Below are 12,929 nucleotides of genomic sequence, written 5' to 3' on the forward strand. Positions count from 1 at the left end.
GATAAAAAGATTAAATCACATTTTCAACTTAAGTAACAATTTCAAAGAGGTAACCAGCAAATAATTAAATAATTGTAAGTAGAAGAGATAGTCTAGAGCTATGGCAAAGACACAGTTAAGGGAATAGTCAGTGCTCCCAGGGACCATCGTAGAGCTAGAAAGATAACTTTATAAAAGGTGCAATTCTTTTTCTTAAACCACTTTATCCTTGGTGCCTCAAAGCATGCCTGATGCATATAGTAGGTGCTCATTCAAAATGAGGCAGATGAATGAATGGATTCACACTTGGGGCCAAATTTTGATAGATGGTAATGAATTTGCCAGGATGATAAGGGGTCACATAAGGCAATTCTGTGAAGAGGCAACAGCATTGACGAAGATTTGGGAGCATAAACCAGATGGCATATTTGTGAAGCTGCCTGTTATAGAGCCCTCTGGTTGTCATGTAGGACACAGGCAAAGATATGAGAAGGATCGTATAGGAGAAGCATGTATCAGCTTATGGAGGGTCTGCTCTAGCATACTGAGGACTTTTAATCCAGTGTCTCATTGGTGTAAAAAATTGTGTGTTCTTAAGTTAAGCTGGTATCTGCTGCCATGTGGGATGTTACTGAGGGAGATACTGTGCATTAAACATATTAAAGGGATTTTAAAACCTTCATTTTTAACCCTTAGTGAATATCACCCATAGTAATACTCAAATATTAAAAAATTATCATAATCAACTTTACTAATTTTAGTGTTTGTAATAATTTAGAATATAGACCCATTAGAATATAGACCCAAGTGGACTTCATTTTTCCAAAACCTTTCATCATTGTATTAATGAATATTATGAACAAATTATAATTAGTATAAATAAAATTACAAGAGAATTTTCATGGGTCCTTGATTTTAAAATGTCATCTGTATTCAAACAATGTATACTCTATTCCTTATCTACCCTACTCTCATGGAACTTAGGTAACTATTCAGATTTTTGCCAACTTACTAATTTTTCTATACTTAATGCCTTTCACTTTGAGACAAACATTCATATACATCAATGAAACCCAGAGATAATTCTCCACATATGTCACAGATACACTTAGGAGATTTATTTTACAACCGTATACTTGTCCAAGGGCTAAACACAGGTACTCACGTGATCCCCATTAAAAAAAAAAAGTAACCCTATATGTATAAAGATACACTGAAAAAACAGTGAAGAAAGAAGGGGAGGGTAAGGACAATGTGAAGTGCAAAGATTAAGTGTGATAATGAAAACAGTTATGGGACGCAGTACATTAAAAATTACTTTTATAACCAAATAGGAGCAGTCAAAAAGATGGCTAAAATTTAACACCATTTCACACTCTCTTTAGATAAGCCAAAATGGTTTTGGTTACAAGATGCCTGATATCCCTGATGTATTTCCAGAACTCTCAGAACTAAGGTAAAAAAACTAGGAGAGTAACATTGGTGTTTGTTGTCTATTTAATTTGTAAATAGAAACCACATCATCATTTTCATATCCATATTAAGTTAAAAAAACCTTTTAAGTCATCACTCTTCCTATATTGTGGTTATCTTAGTGGGAAAGTTCTATGAATCAGTCGTATGTCTTGTAGGTTATATTTATTGAGTTACTGGTCTGTGAGAAATCCTACAGTTAAAAAAGGTTTAGCTTTATTTGATACAGTGTTTTACAGTCACTTGCAGGAAGTGGTGATGTGTTATTCTCTGCTAATAATTAATGAAGTTTACATGCAGCCACGTACACATTAAAGCAGTCATACACGGAGTAATGCTTGCAGCAACCCGTGAAGGTAGGGGCTGTTATTGTTGCCGTGTTATAGAGCATTCTCCTCCTCCTTTCCTTTCTTCCTTCCCTTTAAAAACATTATTATGAAAACGTCAAAAATACAAAAAGGTGAACCTCTTTGCCATCTTCCAGCTTTTTTCAGGAAGTATGGGTATAGGTCAGGATTATTTTAAACCAGATCCCAAATATTCTGTTATTTTTACCTATAAGTTCTTCACTAAATTTCTCCACCAGGTAAAGACCTTTTCTTTGCCATAATCCCAATCCACATCATCATCATACCTCACAATATGAATGCTCATTCTTTAATTCTTTGATATTATCTTATTTCCCCAGGGTCTTAATAATTAAATCTTTTGGTTGGTAGTTTATTTGAATCAGGGTTCAAAATAATATCTACCTATTGCATTTGAATACTGTTATCTTTTATAGTTCTTTTAATTATGAACCATTTCTCCCACGTTTACTAATATGTATGTACATATACACACAAACATATACATATACACACATGCATACATATACATACAAATATATATATATAAACACATATAGAGTAAATTATACACATATTATTAAATATTTATGTAAGAAACTGGTTATTTGTCCTATAGAATTTCCCATACCCTGTTGTTGCCTGATTGCATCCTTGTGGTTCCATTGAGGGTGTTCCTCTGTTTCTCATATTTCCTTCTACTGGTGGCTAGATAACAGAGTTTTGATTAGATGTAGGTTCAATTTTTTTTATCAAATCATTACATTGTACACCTTAAACTTAGACAATGTCTCAAGAAAACTGGGGGGAAAAATTTAGGTTTAATTCTTTTGGCAAGAATATTTACATCATAGTTAGTGCATATTTCCTATTACATCACATACGGCAGCAGTGATGTCTGGTTGCCTTATTTTTAGTGACATTAGGATTGAAACACTTGAAATCACTGACTGTGCATTATTTCATTAAGGATTGCAAATGTGATTTCCTACTGCCAGAATTAGCCAGAAGTCTATGAAGACTTTCCTTCATAGAAAAGGAAAGTTTAGTTATATTGAAATATACTTCATACAGAAAGACAAGATATATGCTTGATTTTTTCCTCTTAATTTATTGATTTTGAGAATAATGAGTTGACGCATAAGCTAGCTGCAAAAGTTCTGATAGGTGAGGTTTTTTTTGTTTTTTTATAGTTGTTTTTGAGTTGTTATAAACTCATAAATTAAAAAAGAAATTTGTGTTTCAGTCCATTTCAAACATTATTCTTTTTGCTGCTTGAACAGTTCAATCTTTAGTCAATAGGAAACTGGCAAAACAAAGATGTCATGGGCTCAACATGAACATTTTTTTTTCCCTGACCTGAAGCCAGCCATTTCTCTGAAAGGCACTTGTTCTTTTTCAAAATAACAATACTAATAAAATAACAATATCAGTAGTGATTATTGAAAGCAGGATAAGTTTTTGTTTATTTGTTTTGTTTTTTACACTTCTTTTGTCTTTAGGATATAGCACACCAGAGATGTACAGCCAAATACTATTTTTTAAAGTCTTTTCAGTAAAATTTCTCTGGATGATTATATAACTTAGGGAAAAAAAAAACAGGTTCATTTATTTCCATTTGCTTTGAATTTTAGAGACTGCTTTTTCTTTTTTAATTTTGTTTTTTAATTATATAATGCATTTATATGGATCTATATGTAGTCAAAACTGAAAGATAGGTTCAGAAAGGTTTCCCTCCCTCCCTATCCCACCCATCCAGTTCCCTCTTTCACTCTCTGGATATGATTTTTGTTCTGGGATTGGCCTTCCACGATTGCTTTTTAAAAACATTTTTATGACTATATGTACACAGACACATATACATGTATCATTTATTGTGACAGCCACATACCTATTAGGTAAATAGGCTCAGAGGTTAAAATTGGTAGGTTATTAGGGCTGTTCATAAACCCTCGTCTTCATAGTCCTGTAGTGATTTGACACTGTACTGTATTTAGAGTGCTTTTTGTTCTATTGTGATTGATGTTTTATTTGCTTTTAAGGTTATAATTTGCCGCCTTCTGTGTCTATATAAAAATATATATGTCAAAAATTATTTAGAACTCTATCAGCTGAGTAAAACTGAAAAATGATGAATATTTATTATGGAAAAAAACTAGATGACTGATATTCATTAACATTTTTTTCTCTTGTGTTTCTAGTGTATCACAACTTACAGATATGAATGACCAAGAGGAGGTATTACTAGAACAGTTTCTGACTTTGCCTCAACTGAAACAAATTATTACTGACAAGGATGACTTAATGAAAAGTATTGAGGAGCTAGCAAGTATGTCCTTCCTTACTTATTAAATTTCCTAAGAAAATTTGATCCTTACCTAGCAATAAACTAAAAATTTATGTTACAGGAAAAAATCTCCTTTTGGAGCCCAGCTTGGAAGCCAAAAGGCAAACTGTTTTAGATAAGGTGAGTTAGTTATTTTTTAAGAAATCTGTACAATTTTAAAATAGAATTAAATAGCATTTTAATTTTCTCTTTTAGTATGAATTACTTACACAAATGAAATCAACTTTTGAAAAGAAGATGCAAAGGCAGCATGAACTTAGTGAGGTAAGATTGTTTAGCTCTTTTCTTTTACCATAAGAATTTTTAATCTTAATGTGCATGTGCCACATTCTTAAATTCATTATTACCAGAAAGCATTTATTAGGTATCTGAGTTTATCTTATCTGTTTATAAGTCATGATAAACAGCTCTAAGTTACGCAGATGAACAGCTGTCAGTTATAAGCCATTGTAAATCAGTTGTGCTCATGCAAGGTCATTTGGTTCCAAAATAGAAAAATATAAAAAGCCCCATAAAGAACTCTTCTGGGAGAGTTATTATAAAGGCAGTTTAACTCTTCTAATAAAAGCTACCAACAAAAATTTTAATTTTAGACTACTTGTAAGCCTATATGCAAGTATCTTAAATGAAAAGTTAGCAAATTGAAAAATATAATATATAAAAAGTATAAAGTATAATTCACCACAAATAATAGATTTTATGCTAGAAATATGTGAAAAATCAAAAACTTCATAAAATTCAACCCATGTTCCTAAAAAAACAAATCTTTAAAAATAAAAAGGGCAAAAATCATTTAAAAAATTAAATGTCAATAACCCAATCATAATATTCTGTTTCCTTTAAAATCAGGAATTCTAGAAGGTAAAGCCAATTTAGTAAAACATAAAATAGAAATAGGACAACAGCAAAAAAAAAATGATGGTAAAGGAGAATATAAATTTATAATAGATTTCAGATGATCATTCTTTAGAATAAAATAATAGTAGCTGACATTGTACAATTGTTGTATCTTTTGCATTGCACTAAGCTATTTACATATATTGCCCATTATTCCACCCCAAACCCTATGAGGTAGATGTTGTTACTGTTTATCCATTTTGCAGATGAGGAAAGTGAGGCACATGGATATTAAATAACATCCCTGAGGTCATGTAAATAGAAAGTATCAGAGTCAGGAGTCACATGTAAGCAGTCCTCCCTCACTTAACTGGAAAATCTGACAGAGTCAACTAAAATACCTTTAGCTGCTTATTAAAGCTTAGTAGATGCTGAAGAAGCTGTTCACAATAATCAGCATCATTCCTTAGACAAACTCTTAGTAAACTAAGATAAAATTAATTCCTTAATTTAATAAGGAAACCAACAGCAAACATCATACCTAATGACTCAACATTTCCAGGATCCCTTTAATGTTAGGAATGAGACAGTGATGCCCCAGTATCACTGCTATTTAACATTGCTTGGGAGGTTCTGGCCACTGTAAGAAGACAAGAAAAGGAAAAGAGGTATAATGTGAAAGAAAAGATGAAACGGTTGTTAACCAAAACCAAACAAGTAAAAATCCTAGCAAATTGAGGTTTTCTTCTAGATATCTCGCAACTACCAGTGCAAAATGAAGTAGAAGAAAAAAACTCATTTACAATATAAACAAAACTGTAAAAAATTTAGAACTGAACCCAATGAAGTAAGTTAGGAAACTTTACTGAATGACACAAAAGAAGACTTGAAGAAATAGAGTAACAGAATATTCATGGACTGAAAGATACAGTATTATAAAGATTTCATTCTTTCCAAAATAACTTAAAAATTTTCTATACTTCCAATCAAAATCCCAAGAGTATTTTTTTTAATTTAAACAGATTTATTCTAAAGTTCTTCTGAAAAACTAAACAGGTTAAACTAGTCAAGAAGAGCTTGAGCAAAAAGAAACCCTTTCCCAATATCAACATACACTATAAAAACTCTTTATTTAAAACAGTAGAGTAGCCTTGTAGGAAGCAAAAAATAGTTCTATGGAACAGATTCTGCAATTCAGAAACAGACATATATATGAGTAATTGGTTAGAAAAAAATGAGAATTTAATAAAGGCAGTCCATTTAGAGAAAAGTTAGATCCCTATATCATAGCATACACAGAAGGATACTCTAGATAGAGTAACTATTTAGGTGGAAACCATAAAATTATGAGAGACAACTATCGCTAGAGTTTTTTTTTTTAGGATTATGATGGGAAAATCCTTTCTAAGCATTATGACAATAGGCAGAAGCATAAAATAAAAAACTGATGATTTAAGCTATATATAAATTTAAACTTTGTATACATTGAAGATCATAAAATCAAAAGTGAAGTAAAGGGGACAAATATTAGTAGCAGATATAACAAATATTAATGCCAATGGTCCATAAAGAAACCTTACATACAGGCAAAGGGAAGAACAGGAAACTCACAAAAGGAGAAATATGAAGGTCCAATAAACATTCTGATATAGCAATTATTCTGACTTCTTGAAATGTTTAAAAAAATCCTTGATTCCTAGGATTGTCTCTATAGATGTGCTCACTCAGAACCTCTGAAGATGATGACTCTTCTATACTCTAAAGTATGGAAACCACTTCACTAGACTGTTGGTGCCATTAGTGCAGGAACCTGTCCTGTTTTTTTCCCCCTGTATACCCAATACCTTGGTCCAGTGCTTGGCACATGGTACATACTCAATAAATATTTAATGAGTAAGTAAATGGAAACATTTGAAAAGATGCTTAACCTTACACTAATAAGCAAAATTACATTGTGTGAGCGAGACTTGTAAGGATAGATAACCAGTGTAGGTAAAGGTGATTAAAAATGGTGTATTTCTATATATACCTGTATGTGATGTATCACAATGAGACACCATCTCACACCCACTAGGATGACTATTAATAAAAACAGTTTTAGTTCCTACATTTAGATCTTTAATCCATTTTGAGTTAAATTTTGTGTATGAGGTAAGGTAAGGGTGCAACTTAATTCTGAACATGGATATCCAGTTTTCCTAGCAATAGTTGTCCAAGACTGTCCTTTCCCGATTGAATGGTCTCGGCACACTTTTGAAAATATTTGGCCATATGTATGAGTGTTTGTTATTTCATTGATCTATATGTCTCTTCTGATTGCCAGTACCATACTGTTTTGATTACTGTAGCTTTATAGTAAGTTTTGAAATCAGTAAGTATGAATCCTCCAACTTTGTTCTTCTTTTTCAAGATCGTTTTGACTATTTGGGGCTCTCTTGAGATTCTCTGAATTTTAGGGTGGATTTTTCTATTTCTGCAAAAAATGCTGTTGACATTTTGATAGGGATTACCAGACTCTGGAGATCACTTTGGGTAGTATTGTCTTAACAGTATTAAGTCTTCTGATCCATGAACACAGGGTGTCTTTCTACTTATTTCTACTTATTTATGTCTTCTTTAATTTCTTTCAGCAATGTTTTGTAGTTTTCGGTGTCCTTCACCACTTTGGTTAAATTTAATCACCTTTGCCATATTCTGTTCATTAGAAGCAGGTCACTAGGTCCAGACCACACTCAAGGGGAAGGGATTATACAAGAGCAGGAATACCAGGAGAGGAGGATCATTGGGGATCATCTTAGAGGGTGCCTACCACAATGATCTGATTCCTAAATTCCCAAGAGAGGACAGTGATCTGCCCAGTTTCTCTCACTCAGTAGCTTGCAGGCAATGCATTGGTTTCTATTGTGTTAGGTAGCCATCTCATATCCAAAAGGTAAGGACTTAGATGGGACCAGATTTCCTCAAAAAGAAGCTTTGTAAGGCACATAATGAATTGCTTCTCCCTACCTCTACCTCTACTCCATTTTCCTTCCCTCTAAGGAGTTTTTCTGAGCATTAGAAACTAATATACTTGATTTTCTTTTTCAGAGCTGTAGTGCGAGTGCCCTACAGGCAAGATTGAAAGTAGCTGCACATGAAGCTGAGGAAGACTCTGATAATATTGCAGAAGATTTCTTGGAGGGAAAAACTGATATAGATGATTTTCTCAGTAGCTTCATGGAAAAGAGAACAGTATGTAATACTCTTCAGTTGAGGACAAGTGACAGCGTAATATCAAATAACTTATGTATATTCATGAGTAAAAAAAACCTTAGCACATTACTGAGCTGGAGTTTTGAGTGCCGTGAGAGGAAACTGAAGAGCCTCTATTGAGAATGATAGCAACATCCTGCTATCACTTTAAACCTGCTTGTTGTGAGTACACAAGCAGGTAAATCACATAATGGTTCTGTTTCAGAAATGATAGTATCTGTATCGTTCTGTAGTAAAGCTAGTAAATTAGCTTAAGTCTAGTCTTAATAGATGTAATATACTCCTGAATAACCTGTTTCACAAGTTGTTTAAAAAGAGAATAACCTATATAGTGTTTTTGTTTGTTTGTTTGTTTGTTTGGCTGTGCCGCACGGCTTGCAGGATCTTAGTTCACTGACCAGGGTTTGAACCCAGGCCACTACTGTGAAAGTGCCGAGTCCTAACAGCTGCACCACCAGGGAATTCCCTATACAGATTTTTAAAATTTTTTTGTTTTTAATATTACTGAGAACATTCTGGGGATAATTTCTGTTCTAGTATTTCCATTTTATATATATATATATATATATATTTTTTTTTTTTTTTTTTTTTTGCGGTACGCGGGCCTCTCACTGTTGTGGCCTCTCCCGTTGCGGAGCACAGGCTCCGGACGCGCAGGCTCAGTGGCCATGGCTCACAGGCCCAGCCGCTCCGCGGCATGTGGGATCTTCCCGGACCGGGGCATGAACCCGTGTCCCCTGCATCGGCAGGCAGACTCTCAACCACTGCGCCACCAGGGAAGCCCTTCATTATATTTAAAGAAAAAAATTTTAAGTCTGCTTAGCAGTATCTTATCCTTTGATAGAGTCCTAAATATTTACCTAATTTCTCTGAAACATCACATTTTTAAAATAACCTTTTGTTAATAAACGTTATAAAACAGGTGTGCCATATATATATATAGATAGATAGATATGAACTGTGAAGGAAAGTGTGGCAGATTTTATTATCCCTGTTTTCCATGAGAAAATTTGAAGTACAGAGATATTAATGACTATGGTTATAGCACTAGTGAAGCGTCGATTTTGGGTCCATTTTTCTTCGGTACTATTTAACTGTATCTTGAAGTTTTTTTTGTTTTTGTTTTAATTGATTTATTTTTAGCTGCGTTGGGTCTTCATTGCTGTGCGGAGGCTTTCTCTAGTTGTGGCAAGTGGGGCTACTCTTTGTTGCGGAGCACGGGCTCTAGGCACACAGGCTTCAGTAGTTGTGGGTCATGGGCTCTAGAGCTCAGGCTCAGTAGTTGTGGTTCACGGGCTTAGTTGCTCCGCGGCACGTGGGATCTTCCCGGACCAGGGCTCAAACCTGTGTCCCCTACATTGGCAGGCGGATTCTTAACCACAGTGCCACCAGGGAAGCCCTGAAGTTTTTATTTGTTAAGCTTCCTGGGTAACAACAGTAGGATTTATTTTCATATTTTTAAAACACAGATATTTGAAATTATATAATCAGAGAACTGGTATAAAGGATCAGAGTGTGTTTTATATTCTGGAAGTTTACAAAGATTATCTTCCAAACAAAATTAAAATTTTTTTCTTTTTGATTCTTAAATTCTGCTCTACCTCAGACATCCACAGTTTAAATAATGTCAACAAGTTAAAAGATTCTTACTTAGAATTCTGTCAAATTTAGCTAGTAGTAGGAAGATTACTGGAGAAGTGACTGGTATTTTAAATAATTTGTCTTCTAGATTTGCCACTGTAGAAGAGCCAAGGAAGAAAAACTTCAACAAGTGATAGCAATGCACAGCCAATTTCATGCTCCACTATAGGTAAATTGTATTCTAGAAGGTTTGAGTCTTCAGGCTATTGCACGGCTATTTTTAATGAAGTGTTCTTACTAGTGTTTGTTCAGCCAGCTTTAAGCATAATACTGTCGTTATAGCTATTGTGCTATATAACATGTAGAATACTTTATATTAAGCATAATGTTTTATACCTAAGCATATAACCAGTAGAAATTGTTTGCATATTTTCTCAGTATGATATTGGCTTAAATGAATTTTTTTTCAGTATTTGATAGCTACTTATGTAGAGTTTAAACTGTAATTAGTTCCTTTCTCTCAGCTGGTGTGGGGAGTATACCATATTAGTTGACATATTCCTCAGTAGTCTCTTTTGTCATTTCTTCCTTTAAAATGAATTTCTGTTCTCTCTCTTTTCCATCTCACATCAGGATTATTCCAATAACTTTCTGACCAGTCCTCTGACTTTAGGGTTTCTCCTTCCTGCTCAGCACTGACAGAATGATCTTCCTAAAATACCACTCTGTGGTAACATTTCTCTGCTCCAGGACCTGCAATGAACCCCTAGGGATGAGAAATGCCAAATTTCTCTCGCTTATATTTTAGATCATCCATTTTAATTTTCCATTTTCCCCTTATGTTCTCTCATGTCATGTTGTTTTTTCTACCACCATATCTTTGTTCATGCTCTCACCTGATCTCAGGACACTCTTCTGTTTTCCTCTCCATCTATCTTGTTTTAGGAATGACCTGGTGGCAAAGACTAGCTCCCACCTCAACAACTTTAAAAGCTTGTGTCACTGGATAACGCAGGGAAACAGAGCCAAAATGCAGAAAAGTACACCTCAGTCACCTGGGAGTGAAAACACGACATGAGGCCATCAGTAATCAAAGCAGCTCCTCTTAGACCCTTTCCACGACTGCTTGTTTTTCATTTTTGCATCTCTCTTCTTTTCTGTCTTTCACTCCCATGTGCTTTCTCACTTGCTCTTCAGAGAGCTTTCTTTGCTACCCACAGGCTTGATCATATCATGACAGTCCAAACAGCCAGTGGAGACTGACAAGGGTCTCACCACAAATTCAGGGAAAGAGACTGGCCCTGCATAGACAGTGTGCATCCTGACCTCAGCAGTTTGACCTAGAGATTGGTGTCCTGTGTTCATCTGCCCGCTCTGCTGGGCTAAAGGAGTAGACTTTGAGAAGGGAGCATGGGAGGTTCCCTTAAAAGGGATCAGGCTACAGGGAGGGAAGTGACAGGCATTTCTCAACCCCCATTCAAACTCTCTGCCCCTTTTCTCAATCTAGTTCTCCTTAACATTAGTAGCAACATTGAATTGTTTTATTTTACAAATCAGACTGTCAATCCCTGAGGGTAAGGGTTGATTTTTAATATCAACTATGCATATCTCAAGGTTGAGAAGTGGGCACTGAGTAATTGCTTACTGACATGAGCATGCTAGAATCCTTTCCCTACCCCTTTTCCCTCATAGTCAGATTATCTTCTTATAGGTAAATCTTAATTTATCATCTTAAATTAAATCTTAGGTTTTGATTTTCTTTTCTTTTCAGATTTTCCTGAAAACATGAACTGCCAGGAGAGGAATGGGACACAAGACTAAGCACATTTATATTTATGATTTGCAAATTGGCATTTCATTACAGTGGCTGAATTCATAGATACACTATATAGATTGTATACAGAACTGAGACTGATTTTGTACAGATTAGAATGATTGCTATGATCTTTGCTTTGAGAAATTTTTCTGCACTATTTGCACTAAAAATGTTTATTTGTTGTTGATAAATCCTATCATATTTAAGTTCCACTGCTGTTCCTCTCTTACTATTGATTAAATACCTATGCATGTAATTTTAGCTAGTTTCAATATTTTATAAAATTACTTCATTTAAATTTGTAATTTTAATTTGAAACTGCCTCATTGCTTTATCAAGAATGGTTTCGATTTTTTCCTCTCAACCTTTTTTGAAAAATTACCATTTCAACTGTAGAAAAACTGTTATTCTTCCTGTTTCTTTCTGTATGATAAAACTTTCAGAAGTAATTTGTTTTTAAATATTCACAGTGTCAGGAAACACCAAACCTGCCAATGTGCCGTCTCAAGGAAGTAACTTTTAATTCATACAATAAATCAAAAGAGTAAACCAGTGTTTTTTACTTATTGTTGTCTTATTTTTAAAATTAAAGTTGCACTTGAGGCAATACAGGTAAATAAATATTTTACCTAATAGAAAAAACTGTGTTTCATTTAAAATAGTCCAACATAAACTTTCATACTAACTTTTTTTTTTTTTTTTTTTTTTTTTTTGGCCACACCGCGCGGCTTGCAGGATCTTAGTTCCCCAATCAGGGATTGAACCCGCATCCTCAGCAGTGAAAGCGCAGAGTCCTAACCACTGGACCACCAGGGAGTTGCCTCATGCTAACTTTGTAAATATAAGTATCTGCCGGGTTTGTGGTTAGATAAGGATATGCTCTCTAAGTTCCTCATGTTTAAGTTTAAAACAATATTTTTGTTAATAGTAAATTTAAACACACAAACGTCAGTGAATTTTTCTGACCTTTACTGTGTTAACTTTTCATAACAGAAAAGCTTTAATAATAAATTAATTTTTAGGCAGTCTAGTTTTTAATTAATTTAATTGGATTTTCGCTTTAACTTGTACTGTGTTAAACAGTTTGCTTTTATACTACGTTACAGAATGAATATATTTTATGGGTAGCTGTGAAAGCTAATTAAGTAGAAAATCTTGAACTAGATATCTGAGGCTTGGTAGAGTATCCAGATCACAGAACAGCCTAATGACAATTTTTATTTAAACTTCATCACAGTATGATTGCCATTCCAAACACCAGCATACGGTACAGGTGTTTTCTTTTCTTTATTCTTCT

At 34.2% G+C, this 12,929-nt stretch overlaps 1 protein-coding gene across 1 annotated transcript in view; it reads left to right on the plus strand.

Moving 5' to 3' along the window:
* VPS37A (VPS37A subunit of ESCRT-I) overlaps window positions 1-12,185 on the plus strand; it is a 38,582-nt gene extending 26,397 nt beyond the window's left edge. Inside the window, exons 6-12 of the mRNA XM_060136570.1 lie at window positions 1,365-1,435; window positions 4,001-4,128; window positions 4,208-4,266; window positions 4,342-4,410; window positions 8,071-8,214; window positions 9,965-10,045; window positions 11,588-12,185. Of these exons, the coding sequence (XP_059992553.1) occupies window positions 1,365-1,435; window positions 4,001-4,128; window positions 4,208-4,266; window positions 4,342-4,410; window positions 8,071-8,214; window positions 9,965-10,045 (552 nt within the window). The 3' untranslated portion in view covers window positions 11,588-12,185. The remainder of the gene's footprint in view (window positions 1-1,364; window positions 1,436-4,000; window positions 4,129-4,207; window positions 4,267-4,341; window positions 4,411-8,070; window positions 8,215-9,964; window positions 10,046-11,587) is intronic.
* The last annotated feature ends 744 nt before the right edge of the window (window positions 12,186-12,929 follow it).

The sequence above is a fragment of the Lagenorhynchus albirostris genome, chromosome 21, assembly GCF_949774975.1.
Source record: "Lagenorhynchus albirostris chromosome 21, mLagAlb1.1, whole genome shotgun sequence".
Taxonomy (NCBI): domain Eukaryota; kingdom Metazoa; phylum Chordata; class Mammalia; order Artiodactyla; family Delphinidae; genus Lagenorhynchus; species Lagenorhynchus albirostris.